This window comes from Leptonychotes weddellii, chromosome 11, assembly GCF_054177405.1.
Source record: "Leptonychotes weddellii isolate Sample4059 chromosome 11, ASM5417740v2, whole genome shotgun sequence".
NCBI classification, from domain to species: domain Eukaryota; kingdom Metazoa; phylum Chordata; class Mammalia; order Carnivora; family Phocidae; genus Leptonychotes; species Leptonychotes weddellii.
Window position 1 is genome coordinate 28,648,096 of NC_138379.1, and position 20,749 is coordinate 28,668,844.

Below are 20,749 nucleotides of genomic sequence, written 5' to 3' on the forward strand. Positions count from 1 at the left end.
TGTTTTGCTGGGGGGTGTCTCACAGTATGAAGAAGTTATAGAGTCAGAGAAATTTTCATGGTGACTATAATCTGTCCTTTTTTTTTGAAGATTTTATTTATTTATTTGACACAGAGAGACAAAGTTAGAGAAGGAACACAAGCAGGGGGAGTGGGAGAGGGAGAAGCAGGCTTCCCGCTGAACAGAGAGCCCAACGCGGGGCTCCATCCCAAGACCCTGGGATCATGACCTGAGCTGCAGGCAGACGCTTAACAACTGAGCCACCCAGAGGCCCCTATAATCTGTCTTTTGATGTACATTTGATAAAGTGGTTTGTTCTCTTGCCTCATGTCTAGCTGAAGTTCAAAAATATGCATAAGGCTTTTGCATATTTTTGCATAACCAATAGCAAGTAGCTGCTGAAAACTGAGCTCTGTGATATTTGGTCTTCATATCACTAAAATCTGATGTTGTGACTTGGGTTTAGAAGGCTTAATGTCTTTAGAGAAAATCACAATACTGTTACTTGGGAGGTAGGAGGTAAATATTGATTATTCCTCAAGTCAGGATGTGAACACAATATACAAATACAATGCCTCAGGCAGGGACTTTAATGTCTATTTATCAAATTGCATTCTAATTACAAAAGAAATGGTGGGACAACCCCAACGTCTTCTTTCTTCTCAAGATAAAGATGAAACCTGTCATCTTTTCGCAGAAGTTCTTGACACTCTGGAGGAGTAACTGGGGATGACAATTCTATTTTTCAATGTTAAAAATACCACATCCTTCCATTCTCATAGTGCTTATTCATTTTCAAAGCATTTTTTTTATATCACTTTGTTTAATCTTTCCCAATTTGCTCATTCCACCTCACTGTGATCCTCAGGGATTCTATACCTGGATTACTCCAGGAACCTCTTTTTCGCCTCCTTTCCTCTTGCCCACGTGTTCTCAACTAGAATTGTACTTTAGAATTCCTGTCGGAGCTTTCAGAAAAATATTTAAGACTGGATCCCAACCCAGACTTCAATTTATTCAGAATCCTTGGGTGCTAGGACATTGGCGTTTGTTTGTTTTCAAATTCCCCAAAGGATTCTACAGAGGATCCAGTTTTGATAACCAGCACACTAACCTCTTCCCTCATCACTCTGTCCTGAGTTCTGCTGTGAGATTTATCCTCCTCAAAGTCTGCCTTGCCCACCTCACTCTTTGACCATCGTCTAGCTCTTAAAACTCCTTTCTCCATGAATGTCTGGAATCTATCATTCTTTCCTAGTTTTTTTCTTTTTTCTCAGCATTCTAGCATCTCAGTTCCCCCGAATTTATTTACTGCCACTAAATTTACAAAAAAAAAAAAAAACCCTCATGTTTGTATAAGCCAGACCCAGATGATTATCCTTAATTTCCCCACTTCCTCATCATCTGTATTCAATTATTCACAAGTTGTGTTGATTTGACCTCCCAGTTATCTTTCAAGTCCATCCATTTCTTTCCATCTCTACCCTGCTGCAAACCTGCTTCAAACCTCTGTCTTCTTGGGCACAGACTACTGAAAACAACTCTGAGTGTATCTCTCACTCCTTCTTTTCCTTGGTCCAGAAATCTGTTATCCACACAACCACCCCTGAAACCAATATGAAGCAAACAAATAAAATCTCTCATCATGTAAATCTCTTTAATGCTTTCTCATTGCTCTTAAGAAATCATTTAAGTAGCCTTGCCAAAACCCATGTGTTCTGGCCTCTAGCAAATTCAGCAACCTCCCTTCGGGCATTCTGTATATGCCTCAATCTATATATTCTAGCATTCTTTCATTTCTCCAGGCAGCCATGCATCTCCATCCTTCACATATGTGGTTCCCCTCTCTTGTCCTCTGTACCAGGTAAATTCCTACTCGTTCTTCATAACATAGATCGAGAAAGAAAGATGAAAGAAAGAAAGAAAGAAAGAAAAAAAGAAAGAAAGGAAAGAAAGAAAGGAGGGAAGGAAGGAAGGAAGGAAGGAAGGAAGGAAGGAAGGAAGGAAGGAAAGAAAGATTGCATCAGCAGAGAGGTTGTAAAGAATTGGAGGACTTGGGGCGCCTGGGTGGCTCAGTTGGTTGAGCGACTGCTTTCGGCTCAGGTCATGATCCTGGAGTCCCGGGATCGAGTCCCGCGTCGGGCTCCCTGCTCGGCAGGGAGCCTGCTTCTCTCTCTGACCCTCACCCCTCTCGTGTGCTCTCTCTCTCTCATTCTCTCTGTCTCAAATAAATAAATAAAATCTTTAAAAAAAAAAAAAAAAAGAATTGGAGGACTTGCAGCCTTCCTTTCTGAGAACTCACATCTATTCTCTCCATTTCAGGGAGGATTAAAAGCAGTTGTGTGGACAGATACATTTCAGATGGTTGTCATGATTGTGGGATTTTTAACGGTTCTCATTCAAGGATCAGCTCATGCTGGAGGATTACACAATGTCATAGAACAATCAACAAATGGATCTCGACTAAATATATTTGAGTACGTCCAATACTAGTTTTTCGTGTTTTATAAAGATTTAGCTGTATAACCTCAGCTAACTAAAATAATATTTGGGCATCAAAGGAACATCTTTGTTCACTCAATTCTCTCTGCCTCATAGCTTTGATGTAGATCCTCTCAGGCGGCACACTTTTTGGACAATCTCGGTGGGAGGAACTTTTACATGGCTCGGGATCTATGGAGTTAATCAGTCCACCATACAGCGATGCATCTCTTGCAAAACAGAAAAACATGCAAAACTGTAAGTTATAAATAAACATTTCAGTTTTCTTAGCCTTTATTGGATACTTATTATATGCTTCCGTGTGTGTGTGTGTGTGTGTGTGTGTCAGAGAGAAATGGAAAGTTTTATTTAACCCTCTAAGCAATTTTTTGAGGCAGGCATTACTACTCCCATCTCAGCAAGGAAGTGGGTTTGAACTTCCGTCTCTCTGCCTTTGCTCTCCTCTACACCATTTGCTGCCTGCACTTACTGAGAACTCACTAGGCGAAATTAGGTGCCCTGGGTGGCAATGCAGAGGTAAATAGCATGTTTTGCCTCCTCAGAGTTTCTGTGATGAGATAGCCCTTATGAGTGACTTGATTCAGCCTGTGGTCTCAATCAATTCAGCTTCTATTTTTCTTTGATGGGTATATCCTTAAATTTTCCAAGGAGAGGTTTAAAAGAAGGAAAGCCAAGGTAATGAGGTAAGTCACAGCGGGGCTTTTGCCAACCCAACTCCCGCCGAGCCGGCAGTCACCAGTCTTGCCAGGCGTGCTCGCCCTGACAGACCCCAGCATGGGCACAGCTTGGGAAGCCTCTTCCAAGCCCTGCAAGCATCCCATGCTCTAGAACAGGGATTGAAGGAAGTTCTGTATTATTCTGCAGACCTGGCAGAAATAAGCTAGACATGCATCTAAAATGGACATTTTATCCTCATTGTTCTGTCCAAATTTCCAGCATCCCCAGATTTGTCGGGATGTCCTTAACTTTTCTTTGAGTGAGAAACAGCCACCGTGAATATTTCCCCAACTGATTTTAAAATACTTTCAATGCATAGGCTGAATAGAAGATAACATTGCTGGGACATGATTCACTGTTTTGTAACTTGAATTCCAAAAGAGACTATTTCTTATATATTTCACACACTCACAGAAGGAAGAATTGAAGGCATTATCTAGTATTCCATTAATTTGCTGATAACATATTCATATCCTATTACAATAAATAATGTTAACAAACCCTCCATACAAGATCATCACTTTATCAAATAGCTGAATTACTGGAAATGTATTTAAGATCAAGTGTGACTTTGATCTCACAATTCCTTTAAAATTAAAGTTCATTTAGGGGTACTCGGCTGGCTCCATTGGTAGAACACGTAACTCTTGATCTTGGGGTTGCAAGTTCAAGTTCCACATTGGGTGTAGAGCTTACTTCACAAAAATAAATAGATAAAATTAAAATTCATTTAAAATTCTGCTTTAAAATAGAGTTGACTGTATCTCTAAAAGGATCTTTTGGTGAAATAAACAATAATTCTCTGCTACATCTAGATTGTTTTTAATCTTATGTATTTGTGTTATATTATTTTTTCTTGTGAACATGTCTAATTTCCCCCATTACAACAATAATAGTGTGTACTCCCAAGTGTGTGCTTGTGTTTGTGTATCTTTAAGACTCATTTAGCGAGTTAGTTTAAATCAAGCAAAAGTTGATACAATTACATTCATAATAGTTGCTTGGGGTTTGGAATTTATTGCATGACTATTTAATGGGTATGAGAACTGTCAGAAAAGGAGAGATATTCATGAAGAAAAAAATGTACACACTTTCCTAAGCATTTAGGATTGCAACTCCTGCTTCCACCCATCCCCACTTCTGTGGAAGGACCAAAGCTATGACAGGAATTTTGTGAGAATAAGGAAAGATGGAAAAATAAAAATTCTCTTTAGAAAAGACTTCCCTGAGAGAATCCAAATTGGTTTAGTTACTACAGTTCAGGAAAGAGAAATCAGTCAAAATGGCCAGTCCAGTTGAAGTGCATGCAGGTGGAAGGAAACCTGCAGTGGGGATGTGTCATTTGTCACCCAGCTGAAGCCTCAAGGTCACTATGGGGGGCAACAAGAGGCCACTCGGAGCCAGCTGCCAGTTTGCTCTCACCTAGGAGGCTGTGCAGGATGTTGATTAAATGCTCTACTTCCGTTCAATTATCTGAGAGCTTGGTGTCATTAAAACATTCCATCAGAGTTTAAGGAAAGCTCTGCTACTTGGGGAAAATACATCCTGAAACACACATAGGTGAAAATAGATCCATAACGTTCATACTGAACGTGTCCATGGGTTAAAACCAGGAGCGACTCATTATATGTGCATATTTCATGGCCAGGAATGCGGATTACTTACTCACGAATTACTCACATCACCGATTGATGTTAAGCTTTATTGACCTTCCTCACACCTGGAAATAATATCACCCACCATGTGATTTTAGATGTGCTCCCTGGAAGCTGACTTCACCTCCTCTTGTTTCTAGTTTATCTTTAAAGATTGCTGATCATAAAAGGTGCCATGAGGGTAATAGGGGCTGATGCATGTTCTCTAGTCCCTTCCCATCTCCATCCCATCTCCTGGCTAAGATGAGCACACCCACACAAGTCACTTTTGTTCTATTCCTACTGCCTTAGTTTATTTTCCTCATTTACATCTAAAATCATTGTATTCATTTATTTCATTTCAGTGATGATCTGTTTCTAATCCCAGAATTTAACCTCCATGAGGGTGGGTTCTATGTTGCTCACTGCCTTACCCCGGGGCCTAGAAGAGCTGGTATATAGAGATGCCTGACAAATATTTTTTTAATGAATCAATGAAGTGGCTTAAGTTACAAGATTCTGTAAAGAATCAAAGTCCATTTCTAATGAAAAACAAATTCACAACACAAGGACTTTAACATTCAGTACAATTTTGCCATTGGTTTCTCATTTCCCATAGTTGACTGGTGAAGCTTAAAATTGTTTTGGGTAATGTATGAATGTATGGCTATATGACCTACATCTCTTTTTACAGAATGTAACTCATTCATTCCTCATACTAGTCCCATAATAGAAGTAGAGCAGGTGTGTTAACACTCTTTTTACAGATGATATAACTGCCTCAGAATGTCACATGACTTGTCTAACATCAGATGGTTGAGAATAAAGTCTTCTGATTCACGGCCCAAGGTTCTTTTTAAAAAAATAAATGATATGAGGAGTATAATCATATTGTACTGAATTTCTACCATTCATTCATTCAATTATTTATTACCAAAAATAATTTCATGTCTGCTAAGTGCCAGCACAATTCTATGGCACTGTGTTTGTTTGAGTGGGGGAAACTAATAATAAGCAAATGAATATATTATACACTTTTAGATAATGATAAGTGCTGTAAAGATGTAAAACAGTATAAGAAGTAGAAAGAGCAGAGACGCACTGTTTCAGAAAAAGATGGTCAGGGAGGGCTCTCTAGGAGGTGGCCTAAGTAAAGGTTTGAGTAAAGTTGCCCAGAAGGGAGGATAGCAAGAGTACAATCAAGGCAGTTAATAGGTATTGACCCCCTCATATATTAATTGTATTCCCAAAAGGCTATCTTTAAATCAACCCCTCTAAACAAAAACAAACCAATACAACTCCACAAGAAACATTGTTAGAAAACTCTAAAGGAAGTAACTTCTAGGATAAGTCCCTTTTCTAATGTAAATAGTATGAAATAGAAGCTTCCAAACGAGAGAATAATTTAACCAGATTTGCTGCATAAATGAGTAGTTTGGCTCAAGGGTTTTCTGAAAGCTAGGTACACCTGTACAGTATGGTTTTTCGGAGGCTTTGAAATTAATGTGTGTCCTTACATTTAAATGTGGATGTATCTGATTCCCTTCGAACAATGACTTGATCCAAGAAAATTCCCACTGTTGTTCTCTTGGCCCTTTGAAACTCTCCAGAATGAGGTTGTTTATAAAATTCCAGCCCACTTTCTAGTCTTCCTTGAGATTAAGAAAACTAGTGGGGCGCCTGGGTGGTGCAGTCGGTTAAGCGTCTGGCTCTTGATTTCAGCTCAGGTCATGATGTCAAGGTTGTTGAGATGAGCCCCGTGTTGAGCTCTGTGCTGGGCGTGGAGACTGCTTGGGATTCTCTCCCTTCCTTTTATTCTGCCTCCCGCCCGCACTGTCTCTAAGTAAATAAATAAAATCTTTTAAAAAAAAACCCCGAAAACTAGTAATATTTTGACTTTCAAAAACCAACAATGAATACAAAATAACCATAGGAGACTGCCAAAGCACTCAAACTGGAATTAAGTGTATCTCTGTGTTGTACAAATAAAAAGAATTGCTCCCCAGAATATGGGTAAAATGACCTTAGGTTTTGCATACTTTCTGTTATCTTTAAAAAAAAAAAACCCTCAACTTTAAATTTCATCTAAATCAGTCTCCAAAGTGATTATTTCCAAAATGTGTCTACTTCTACATTTATCTCATTATCCCTCTGGAAGAAAAGGTGTGAAAATGTAAGTTCACTTTTTGACAGTTTTATGAATTGAGTGGGGGGAAAATCACTGTAAGTTATATAATATGAGTGATCGGTATGTGAAATTTCATCCACCACACATTGAGATTTTGCAGAAAAACTCCTGATTTCAAAAGAAAAGCCATCAAAAATCTACCTCATTCAAATTTTGTCACCAGTCTAAAAGTGTAACGTTCCCAAACAAACAAACAAAAATTACAAAAGTATAAAGTGTAGTGATTCTTGAAGGCTGTGGAATTTTATTTTATAGCAAAAATCCCCCCAAATTTTTACCATGGATTTTGGGTGATGTCTTTATCATACTGTAATATGGTGTAGAGGCTACCAATAGATCTTTGTGTTTTTTTCTAGAGCCTTGTATTTTAACTTGTTGGGTCTCTGGATCATTCTGGTGTGTGCTGTCTTCTCTGGCTTAATCATGTACTCCCACTTCAGAGATTGTGACCCTTGGACTTCTGGCATTATCTCAGCACCAGACCAGGTATGTGTTCGCTTGGGACCAGTGGGGAAATGGCTGAGATGAATGAGTTCATAATGAATATTATGGTTTCTGACCATGAATGAGTAATATGGGTTCTTCCTTTTTTTCCACCTGGATCTCAAGCCACTTCCTAAGCCCAAGAGAGTTGATTTCTTTCTTCTCCTCTTGGGTGGTATCACCACACACCAGGTTTTAAAATGGTGGAGTGACATGTAAAAAGGTATCTCACCTTGTCCATGAAGATAAGGCCAGGGGCCAGGGGTCAGGGCAAGGCTGGGGAGAGTGGAAGTTGGGCTTGAACCCATGGCTTGGTTGTCAATGCAGACTTTCAGTTCTTTTTTTCTGTATGTCTCAAGGTTGATTAAAGACGTTTTATTCTCAAATTGAAGAAAATTACCTTTAATTCTATATAGCTTCTGCTCATGGCTTCTCATCATAGCTTAAACACCATCACCCCAATATACTACATTAAAAAATGAAGGGGGGGAAATCGGAGGGGGAGATGAACCATGAGAGACTATGGACTCTGAGAAACAAACTGAGGGTTCTATAGGGGAGGGGGTGGGGGGATGGGTTAGCCTGGTGATGGGTATTAAAGAGGGAACGTTCTGCATGGAGCACTGGGTGTTATATGCAAACAATGACTCATGGAACACTACATCAAAAACTAATGATGTAATGTATGGTGATTAACATAACATAATAAAATAAAATTTTTTTAAAAAGTGCTTTCAAAAACTCCATTTATGGAGCATGTGTTCAAGAGGAACCATCACTCTCTCCCCACTCTATATTCCACTGTCCCCTCTGTCCCAGGCGGGCTCTTCTCTCACAAATCTGACTACAAGGTAGAACCATAATACCTAGATTCCCTGAAGATGAGTTTTAAGCATTTGTTGTTAGGATTTAACTGCTAACATTAAGGGTAGACAGGCAAGAAAATGGCATATATTGCAAACATAGGAGAAATAAAACAAGTTCCTGAACCTTCTAAAGTCCATCCAACCCTTTTCCCTAATATCAGCTGCCCCTGCCCACCCCCCACCTCCCCTCCAGCTGGAGCTGGACCTCAGGTCCATGAAATCGGATTAATCATAACCTCAACTGCCAGCATGTAACAACCTGAGTCTTCGCAAACTCCTCTATTATTTTATTTTTTTGTCTTTTTTTCCCACCTCCTTTTGCTAGAAAGTGATGTTTTCACATTTCAGACTCTGCCGCTAAGGCCACTAATCCTATCTTGTTTTACCTCCTTCAGCTGATGCCATACTTCGTCATGGAGATATTTTCCACGATGCCAGGACTGCCTGGACTCTTTGTGGCTTGTGCCTTCAGCGGAACTCTGAGGTTAGTATATCGACAACTCTCCGCTCTGACGACGTGGAGGTTGATGACAGTGGTGATGGCAAAGCCGGTGAGGTGACAAGGGTGACGATGGTCATAATCACCACTACTTACTGTGTACTTACTGTGTGTCAGCTGCCCTGATGAATGCTTCATTTGTATGTGCTCCTTTGTTGTATGAGATGGAAACTTGTGAAACTTTATGAAGTAGTTTGGATTTGAAGATCAATAGGAAGGCATTAGAAGTGTTAACCTTAAAAATAAAAACCACCAATGATCTTACCAGCAAAAAATGGGTTTATTGGGGAATAAAAGAGAATTGCAATAAGGGACAAGTAAGTTGAGGCAAAACCATAGGTGAGTGTGAGGAACAAAGGAGAGGTCTGTCTTTTTGAGGAGAAAAGGAGTAAGTTGGGAAGGCTGTTATGAACTAAAAGACCAATTGGAGTAAACCGGGAGTTCAAAGCATGGTGGCTTTTCATTGGCTGAGTGGCTGCTGGGGGGAAAGAGGTGCTTTCCCTCTGGCTGGGATAGAGTAGTATCCAAGTACAAGGTCAAGTCTGTGTAAGGTCTAGTCCCTCTCTTCCTGATGGGTCTGCAGTAGAAGTGGTAAGGCATGATTTTGTGGTAGGGCATGATTTTGTGAGGAGAAAAAGAGTAAATGGCTCTTAGATTTTACCATTAAATGTGATATCAAGTTTTAATTTGAAAGATACTATTTACATTTAAGAATACTTATTTAAGGGGCACCAGGGTGGCTCAGTCAGTTAAGGGTCCCACTCTTGGTTTTGGCTCAGGTTGTGATCTAAGGGTCCTGAGATGGAGCCCTGTGTTGGGCTGTGCACTTAGTACAGAGTCTGCTTGAGATTCTCTCTCTCTCTCTCCTGCTCCTCCTGCTTGTGCTCCCACTCTCTCTCTCTAAAATAAATAAATAAATCTTAAAAAAAGAATATCATTTAAGTTAATAAATTGTAAAAAAGAACAAAACGCATATACTTATTCTACTTTTAGGAAAGTTTTCATTGGAGATATTGAATTTTATTAAATTTTTGGCATTTTTGAAGTGTTTTTTTAACTTTTGGCATATTAATATGTTGACATATATCCAAATTAGCAATATCCTTGAATTCATATAATGACTTGAACTTGCTTCTGGTGTAATTCTGATTTAGTTTACTACTGAATTATTTTTGCTAATATTCTTTTTAGGATTTTGCTTCAGTAACACAAAGTGTTATTATTCCGTGGTGTTGAGATTAAGATCTCAGGGAAACTTGGGACAGAAAAAATGAGCACCAGAGGATCAGTCACAAAGAAGGGTGGCACTCTAGCTTTTATTTTGTCCCTCTCTATAGAGCTTTACTTATTTATCTTTTTCTCTTACTCTAAGGCTGAGTCTCTCCAGATTAAAGAACATGTAGTTGTCAACAGATAATTCCCCCATAAGAGAATGGATGGCTCTTTTGGTCTCAAGCCCAAAACTTCTAAGAGAGGGACACAGTGGACACTCCATGCTATAGAGAGATTCCTTCTGCTACAACCTTAAGTCAGATGTTGAGTTGAGAAAGGAAAAGACAGGAATAGGGATACAATAAATAGATAGTGGTTGAGGGATAGGAAAAATTAAAAAGAAAGATTTCTACCATCTTAAAGAAGCTTTAGAATCTGAGAAATTGGCATATGGATAATATACCTGATTACAAAGGCAACGCAGGAGAGGTTCTATATGGGCCAAATTCAGCGTTTTGCTTCCTCTCTCTCAAAGGATTTGAGAGTCAACCCTAATGTTTGAGACTTTCAGATGATGTATTTTGAGACAAAACTGTTGGGAATGTGGACTCTTTTTATTTGGACACCTACTTTCCTTATTTGACTTTCATGGAGCTGCAGATAGAAGGGGAGTCTGGCAAGAAACACGCACCATGCATTGATTCTCAGGAAAAAGGGAATGTATCTCAAAGTACTTACAGTTTCAATTCCCTAGAAATGGGTTTTAGGAAATTTCTACTTGCTGTATCTGCCTCTTAGGAAAGGAACTTTTAATTTTGCATGTGATGGACCTGGAACTATTCCAACTAAAGTAAGCTACAGCTAAAATTAATGGTACCATTATCCCGCATTACAGAAAAAAGAAAAAGTTTGAATTTTCTCCCATGCTGTTGGCACAGCTCTAGCTTGTCTTCAGATGAGCACTGGAGGATAATAAAACAATTAGCTACTGAATATCAGCAGAAAATTTACAAACAGATGGCCAGATTTTGTTCATCAGCTGGTTTCTTTTCCAGAACTTTTGTTTGTGGTTGTGATTTTGCATAACATGAATTTAATACTGTTATCTATTCTACTACCTAAAATATTCCTGGTCTGTATGAGGAATTAAATAAGCTTTCATGCTATTCTTTTTTTTTTTTTTTAAGATTTTATTTATTTATTTGAGAGAGAGAGAATGAGAGAGAGCACATGAGAGGGGGGAGGGTCAGAGGGAGAAGCAGACTCCCTGCCGAGCAGGGAGCCCGATGCGGGACTGGATCCAGGGACTCCAGGATCATGACCTGAGCCAAAGGCAGTCGCTTAACCAACTGAGCCACCCAGGCGCCCAAGCTTTCATGCTATTCTTAAAAGAAAACCTCAACGTCCAGGTTCTCTGTCATCAAAGTGAGTTTTTGGGCCATAAGACTGGACTCTGGTTGAAAAGTCAGAGAGAATATCAAATCTTTATGTAGTTTTAGTCTTTGCCCATTTTCCATCCTATCTTTTGCTTCATTCTCCCTTACTGATTGCATTCTTACCACCCTGGGGGCTTCAGGTTGTTGAACGCAATAAGCTTTCCAGCTAGAGGCATTTAAATGTAATTTTCCCTTTGCTCTAGAACCTCTTTTTTCCCAATTTGCATCGGTCCTTTCAGTGTCTGTCTTAATCATCATTTCCTAAGGGAAGAATCCCCTAACTTCAAATCAGCTTAGGATCCTGCAAGGCATATTTTCGTAGCACCTTATTTTCCTTCCTAACAACTGTGATCAATTGTGTAATTGGTTGTTGAATGTCTGTGTTGCCGAGTATAAGGTCTATGTTTTTCTGGTTCACCATTGTATGCCTAGTACCTAGAATGAAGAGATGCATAAATGGTATGAATGGAGGAATGAATGAATGAATGAATGACTAATGAGTGGCAAACTGTACTGATTCCTGGATTAGGATAGTCACTGCTTCAAGTCCAACCTAAATACACACACACATACACACACAACTTTTTACTGCCTGCTAATTCATTTAATGTCTTGTTCAGGGGCACTGGTAGGTATTAGAGCATGAACGTCAAGCTTCTTCACTAGAGTTTGAAGAAATCAAAGAGCACAAAGCACAGAGGCAGCTTTGAAGAGTGAGTAGGCAGGCCATGTAGCCCACCTGAAGTCCCAGAAGAAGGACATATGTCTGCATCTGTTTTTTGTTTCTAGAGCCGTGCCTTGTCTGTTTGCCCTGAATGATGGGGCAGGCTGGTCAGCTTTATTTAGCTTGGACTATGTTCTCGCTTCTCTCTCCCTGTAGCACCGTGGCTGCCAGCATCAATGCCTTAGCAACGGTGACCTTTGAGGACTTTGTCAAGAGCTGTTTTCCCCATCTCTCCGACAAGCTGAGCACCTGGAGCAGTAAAGGCTTATGTAGGTAGAGCCAATTCATCTTCTACTCCATGTCATGAAATGTGAATATGGTACATGTTACTCAGGACTCACAGGCACAAATGCACACCGAGTGTATGAGGAATTTCACATAAGGATTCACACTTCCAAAGATACCAGGAGGGTAACAGGCAAGAATTACCAGCTAGCTTACCTTTCACCAACCTTCTATTTGACACTCTTCTGTACTCACCCCACACTCTAGACTCATCACTTCAACATCTCTTGCATATGTCTTGCTTTGACCATATTCATCCCTCTACATGGGAAGATGTTCTGCTCACTATGGCCAGTCACTTTGTCTAATAAAGTCAAATTATTTCTTTTTCTTTTTATAATTTTTATTTATTTATTTACTTACTTACTTATGTATTTATTTTTAGTATAGTTGACACACAGTGTTACATTAGCTTCAGGTGTACAACTTGGGGGTTTGACAAGTTTATACATTATGCCAAATTCTTTTCTAAAGAATTTTTGATTACCAAACTCCTGGTAACCTCCCTTCAAGGAATAATTGCTCCTTGCTTAATCACACAGTTGCATATTATGTTTATGCTCACTGTAGCACTTATCATATTGAATTATAGTTTTACAGAGTTTACTTCTTTTTCAGTATAAACAAATTATATGTTTATTCACTTATTACAAAAAAATGTAGGTAATTGGAGAAAATATATGTACTTTTTAAACAAAATTATGCCTAATTTTGTTCTGGTTGGTTCTTTTTCCTAGGAGAGTGTAGCAAGCATTTTCCTGTGTCATTTTTTTTTTAAAGATTATTTATTTATTTATTTGAGAGAGAGAGAATGAGAGACAGAGAGCATGAGAGGGAGGAGGGTCAGAGGGAGAAGCAGACTCCCTGCCGAGCAGGGAGCCCGATGCGGGACTCGATCCAGGGACTCCAGGATCATGACCTGAGCCGAAGGCAGTCGCTTAACCAACTGAGCCACCCAGGCGCCCGCATTTTCCTGTGTCATTTATGCATTATTTGAAAACATGGTTTTTGAATGTTTGCTCGATAGTCTACAAAATGGCTTACTTTTTTATTTTTATATTGTTACTTTTTAGAATCTTTTTTCATTTTTTGTAACATTGTGATGATACCCATATACATTAATCTTTGATGGCATCCATAATTTTTTTCCTTAGTAAAAACCCCCAACAGAAAATTACCAGATCAAATAATACAAATTCACTGACAGTTCTGGATATATATTATGAAAAATATTTCCAGTGTGGCCCAATTAATAATATTTATGTGTGGCAGCAGTGAGACATATTTCTCTGTGCACTTGACATTAGTATTTTTAAAAATTGGCCAAATTCATGGGCAAAATAACATCACATTTTGCTTTAATTTACATTTTTTGATTTATAGTGAATTTTGAACATTTTTCAGATGATGAATAACCACTTGTATTTTTTGTGAAAGTCTATGCTTTCTGTTTGTCGATGAGATATTAGAAATTTTGCCTGCAAAATCTCTTCATGTATAAAGGAAATGTGACCTTTGTATATTGCAGAATGTCCCCCAGATTTTTTAAAATACATTTTTGATGTACAGAAATTATAATTACATATTTGATCAAATATGTGTATCATTTCTTTTACTATTTTATCCATTTCTTTATGCTTACAAATTTCTTCCCATTCAAAACCCATTTATAGATTTCCTTATTTTTTCTAGATTGTAAATGATTTTATATTTCACATTTAATATTAAATGTATTCAAATTATTTGATTTATGATTTATGAAGAGGATCTAAATTTTTTTTTTACCTATGTCAGCCAATTTTCTAAGCATCATTAATCCGATAATCTTCACTGGTTGTTAATATTTCAGTGATGATAATATACAATATAAGATTCTTTCATCTGTAAGGATTTGTTTAAGGATCATATATATTATTTTCATTAAATTGAATTACCAATTGCAGGACAAATACCATCTTGTTGTATATTATAGCTTTATAGTGTTTTATTTAAAATATCTGCTAGAGCAAATCCTCTCACTTTTAGTTTAAAATTAAAATTTTTTTCTATTGTTGCTCTTCTTTACTTTTTTCCTGCAAAAACGAACTTTGGGTTATACATGTTTATTTATGCTTTAGATTGACTTTAAAATACTTTATTGTATGCCATCCAGCTGCACCTCCATCCCAATGGGATTGTATTAAATCTAAAAATGTTTTGGGGAAGAATTGACATCTTTGTAAGCTTTCTATCTAGCAATAGCATTTTTCTATTTAGTAGTATCATGTTTTCTATCTTAGATGTTAATTACACTCATATCTTCCTCCTTCAGCTTTTCCTCCTCTCCCTTCTTCCACTTTTCCTTTTTCTTTCTTCTCCTTTCTATGGTATTATGAATGGGATGCTTTCTCCATAGTATCTTCTAAAGCATTTATTATCAAAGTAGAAAACCTATAGTTTCTCTGTTTTGTTTTGTAGAGAGCACATATCTGGCCATTTACCCAACCCTTGTTGGTTCTCAAAATTCTAATTGGTTTTCTTTTAGTGAGTGCCTGAAAATACTGAGTTTTATCACCTCTTTATTCTTAAATATTCTTCTAATTTGGGTTGTTAGTTATCCATATGCTTTACTTTTTCTCTTATTTTCATAACTTTTTTCTTTTTCTCTGCACACTTGAAGAACTCAAGTTTTCTCTTGATGTTACTTTGAGTTTTTCACAAAGTAAATTTCTTAACAATCATGATTTTAATTCTGCGATTGTATTTTGTTCCTTACATTTTATTATATAAATTCAATCTTAGAGCAAAATTTAAAGACGTTTGCCATAAATTCTCATATATGTATATATATATACCCCTTAGATTCTCCATTAATATTGTCCTAATCTTGCTTTTTCATATATCCATCCAGCTCCCTATCCATCCATTAATATATCATATATTTGATACATTTAAAAGTAAATTGCAGATATTAGTGTACTTCCCCCTAATTATTTTAGCATACATATTATTAACTAGAATTGAATACTTGCTTAAAACTTTTTATGTAAAATCTACCTACAATAAAATAGACAAATGGTAAGTATACATTTGCTGAGTTTTGACAAATGCATATACCTGTGCAACTCAACCACTAAAGATAAAAATCATCATTACCTTGCAGAGTTCTCTCTTGCTTATTACAGTCAATCCTTCTGCCACCACCCCCCCCACCCCCCCACCGGGACAAGTACTATTCTGATGTTTTCCACCATAGATTAGTTTTACCTCTTCTAGAATGTCATATACATGGAATCACACAGTACACGCTGTTTTTTTTTGTAAGACTCCTTTCACTCAGCATGTTTTTGTTTATGAGATTTATCCATGTTGTTTTGTATATCAGTAGTTCATCCCTTTTTATTTCTGAATAGTATGACAGTGTATGGATATACCACAGTTTTTTAAACTTCTAATTCTGTTGATGGACCTAGGGTGTTTCATTTGAGTTTATAATGAATAAAGGAGCTATGAATTCTCTTGTACAAGTCTTTTTGTGAACATATTTTCATTTCTACTTGGTAAATACTTAGGAGCGGAAGTGCTTGGTCAATTACCATTTTTAATTTCTTTATAGTCCTTTCTTAGCTCACTTGGACCCATTTTCATCTGAATTTATTGGTTTTGCACCCTATCTTGCCATTTTTCACCTCACTTGCTTTCTCTTGACCTGAAGTTGTTTGCTTCATTGAGTCTATGTGTTTTTGCATCATATTAAAATTGCTAAACAGTTTCTAAATACTTTTTTTTCTGCTTCCTAAGGTAAATTATTTCTAGAAAGTATACTGTGTATTTCAGATTTTAGGTTAATATATTCATTTCTTTGGTGATATTCTGCATGGATCCTACATTTCTCTTTTTTTTCTACTTACGCTTGAACAAGGAGAGATCAATGCTGATCACATGTTTGTTAACTAGGTAGGTGAATTGCCTGATTCTACTCACTATCTTGCACAATGGATTAAAGCTAATAGCAGGTGAATGGGCATTACTTCCAGTACAATTCTCAATTTCTAAAAGATATTCAGAAATATGCTGGATGACAGTAGAAATTTCTTTTATGCCTATGGTTTATTGTCTGATCCTCTGAGCTGATGTAACACTTGGAATATCCATAGCATTTGCTGCAACTATGGAACTTTCTCTCCTTCCCACATTTACTGCTTTGTTTGAGGTGCCATACACTCCAGGTCTCTATGGAACCGCCACCAATTTCCCCTAAATTTCCTGCCTCGATGGTTTCTATTGATTGTAATCTGGTGGAAGTATAATGTTTGGGGGAGAGGAGGAATGAATCAATTCTCTGGTCAGCACAAAAAAGTAGAACCTCTGGATTGAGAGATGACTGCCTAGAGTTTCATTTAACATATAACTATTGGCTCAGCAGAAGGGAAGTCTGTAGTGGACAGAAAACATGTCTTTTGTTATTTTTTTCAGGTAGGCAGAGTTCTCCTTATTCATGAAGCGGTTCAGAATCAGGGCAAACATTGTTTTTTGCAGTCCAGTCTATCCTCTTTAAAGATAATGAGAATAATTTTAGAATTCCAAAATGTTTTGATTGATCAAACTTGGTTTTTAGTGTTGTTGTGAGCTTCCTTATTTTTCTGGCTTATTGAGAAGTTGAAAAATATTGCATTGAAAGTTGCTAGCATAATTTCATTTTAAGAGTGAGTTCCTGAGGGGCGCCTGGGTGGCTCAGTCATTAAGCGTCTGCCTTTGGCTCAGGTCATGATCCCGGGGTCCTGGGATCAAGCCCCCGCATCGGGCTCCCTGCTCCGCAGGAAGCCTGCTTCTCCCTCTCCCACTCCCCCTGCTTGTGTTCCCTCTCTCGCTGTGTCTCTCTCTGTCAAATAAATAAATAAAATCCTTAAAAAAAAAGTGAGTTTCTGATAATAAATATCATGAATATCATGTACTAAACTTGAAATATAATAATAATAATAATAGCAAACACACAGTACTTTCTATGTACCAGGCACAGCTGGATGCATTATTTATGTGTAATCTATTCCTAGCACATGAGATCTTTGGGACAGGAATCAGGTGCTGACTTGATAGCTCTGGCACCGGTAAAGTGCCTGACATATGGTCTGTACTCCGTACTATGACATGTCATGTTGGGAACTGAGCTAGATATTTAGCTGAGAGATAATTTCAAACAGAATAAACAAAATCGTTTTCCCTCCATTTCTGTCACTGTGTCTCTGTCTATATTTCCAACTCTTCATCTCTTTCCCCATCTCTTATTTAGTTTAGGGATTATAATGGGAAATTAATGCAATTTTAAGATGATTTTTAAACAAAGATATATAAAAACAATTCTTTTCTTAAAGGTAGTTTAAAAGAACTCGTCATCTTAAAAAGATGACAAGAGGCGTCTGCTTCTTCACTCAGCAAGCTCCCTTGGTCCTGGAGGCCCTGCGTGAGAAGCTCCAGGGCCCATACTCTGATGGCCCTTGAGGCATTCCGATGTAGATATGTAAACAAATAAATCATTTCGCAATATACTCAGGGCCAGAAGGATGGTATGAATAAAGCACTAAAGAAAGAGATTAGAAAAACTTTCCAGAGTTGCAAATGGCATGAGGTAAAATGTATAGATACTTAGCCATCTTTTTTTTTTTTTTTTGGATCAAATAATACAATGTTTATTTGCATAAATCATAAATTTTGGCCTTTCATAAAGCTGAAAGACTCACATTTTTGTTAGATACTTTTATTTTTTTTTATTATGTTATGTTAATCACCATACATTACATCATTAGTTTTAGATGTAGTGTTCCATGATTCATTGTTCGTGCACAACACCCAGTGCTCCATGCAGAACGTGCCCTCCTCAATACCCATCACCAGGCTAACCCATCCTCCCACCCCCCTCCCCTCTAGAACCCTCAGTTTGTTAGCCAGCTTAAAGATGAAGAACTATTTGAATCCCAGAAAGGTTAGTAACTTCTTCAGCTAACTTTTGATGAGTGGTCAAACTGCAATTACTTCCCACTAATGGAGCCTGGATTAGCCTAGACCAGTGCCTTTTCCACATTTTCATGTTGTGTCCATATGATGGCCCTCTTCCTGAATCCTGGAGAGAAGACCCCTAGAGGCTGGCTTCCAGCTCCTTTTGCTTGACCTGGAACGAAGCCTCGCACAGGTCCCTCTTGGGGCTTGCGATGGCTGAATAGCCGGGACAGTTCTCACTGAGATCCTTCCAAAAGGGCTTGCCTCAGAGACTGTCCTGGACAGGAGCTCAAGAAACCCCTCAAAGCCAGCTTGGACCATGGTCATGAGCTTGTTTTCTTTCAGGTCTCTTGTTTGGCGTGCTGTGTACCTCCATGGCTGTGGCTGCATCCCTCATGGGAGGCGTCGTGCAGGTAATGAAAGAGAAAAAAGACACCTTTGATTTCAGAGCAGCTCTTTAGCCACTTTCTTTGCTAATGCTTTGCCTGTTCCTCCAAGCACCATATGCTGAGACTCCCAGATACCGGGTCCGAATTAAACATACATGTAAAGTTTCAACTGAAATTACTTTCAGAAGGAAAAACTATTAAAAACCAGTAATGGAAATCAGTGACATGGGACACTGTAATTAAATTAGAAGCCCTTTTAAAATCCAGATCTGAGAATATATGAGCCTGAAATAAAAGTAGAAGTGATTATTATAATAGCAAAAAAAATCAGAACAATTGCTATTAATGGAAGAGTTACTACGTTCCAGGTACCATCCCAGTGTATTACTTCATTTAATCACTTCTCCCAGGGTATTATGATTCATGGACTGACTTTACAGATGAAGAAACTAAGAAGTAGAGAGGTGAGGGGATTGTCCCAGAGTCACAGAGTTAAGGAGTGAGGGAGTCCACCTCTACCTGCCTCCCATCTGTCCAACTCCCATTTCCAGAAAAGGATGATGCTAGAAGGAGCCCCAAGGATAATCTGTTTCAGCATCTTCATTTTGGAGATGATTATAGAAAAGAGTGAACATATCCTGCTCAGGTTCTCACAGCCGATCAGTGGCTGAGTTTATGTCCCTTGTCTCCCGAGCCACCTCTCTTCCCTCCGCAAATCACCCACCTCTCAAAACAACAGCAGAGAAGCCCATCTTCTCATTCTGCTTTGACCCTCTCCATCCCACTTGTATCTTTGCATCATTTCAACATCCTTTATATTATCTCGGCATGGCATAGGTTTTCCAATAAATGTTGCATCAACAAAGAAATGCATAAGGGTGCATGAGGAGTAATCACTGACTTTTATAGAATGCATTTTAGTTTGCAGAGCTGTGCATCTTCCTTGATCCTTCCAACGATGACTTATGCAGATTCTGTTCTTCCCATTTTGAGCTTCAGGGAGTAGGTCAGGGAGACTGAGGGACACGGTGATTCAGTTGTCTACATAAGAGTCTTTGGGACTGGAAATCCGGTGCCCTCTCCAGTAAGCTAGGAACTTACTGTTTCATCACAGATGCTTGATAATCTCTTCCCAGTTTTGGGGGCACTTTGATGTTTGCCCATCCACACAGTGGAACTGGCAGTTTTAGTGACCTCAGCAGCTTTCCCAGGGACCACATTTCCAAGTCGACTCTGAGGCCTTGGGCCCCATTGCTTCCTCCCCTTATCCCAACATTTACTATTAAGAAAGTATCATGACGTTGAATTTAGTGAATATTTGAATCTCTATTTTGTTGTCTCCCAGAAATGTTTGCCTTTTAATCTTACTTCCAATTGTGGTAGGAAGGGCTTTAGAATAGACAAGGACCCCTCCAAGACTGGTATAAAGTAAAGCTGACTATGAAGAGGGAATGACTGTGAATGACGTTCTCATCTGCTTGTCCCACTGCTTATCTGCTGGGCCCACTTTCTTGATTGTTTACAATGTAGGCCCCACAGTTCACACAGTTTAGGAGATGCTATTTAGCAACAGATGGCAATTCTGAGTTCTGGTTTCCTAGAGATATTGTCTATAGGATGGCCCTCTCCTTTCCTTGAATATGTCTGATTTAACAGGTACAGAAAAGCACTTATAATTCCCCTATTTAATTTTACAAACAGCTTTGCTGTATTGAACATAATGGGACATTCATGTTCAGGTTTCACAGATGGGAAGACTGAAGCCTAAGTCCTGTGCACCTGAGGAATAGAGCCAGGTTTAATTTCATGTTCACAAAGCCATCCCATACTCATGGTATGTG

The 20,749-nt window shown here is 38.4% G+C and overlaps 1 protein-coding gene across 1 annotated transcript in view; it reads left to right on the forward strand.

Annotated features, from left to right (window-relative positions):
* SLC5A12 (solute carrier family 5 member 12) overlaps positions 1 to 20,749 on the forward strand; it is a 45,493-nt gene that overhangs the window by 12,997 nt on the left and 11,747 nt on the right. Inside the window, exons 5-10 of the mRNA XM_081797423.1 lie at positions 2,323 to 2,477; positions 2,599 to 2,739; positions 7,398 to 7,527; positions 8,786 to 8,874; positions 12,418 to 12,530; positions 18,865 to 18,932. Of these exons, the coding sequence (XP_081653549.1) occupies positions 2,323 to 2,477; positions 2,599 to 2,739; positions 7,398 to 7,527; positions 8,786 to 8,874; positions 12,418 to 12,530; positions 18,865 to 18,932 (696 nt within the window). The remainder of the gene's footprint in view (positions 1 to 2,322; positions 2,478 to 2,598; positions 2,740 to 7,397; positions 7,528 to 8,785; positions 8,875 to 12,417; positions 12,531 to 18,864; positions 18,933 to 20,749) is intronic.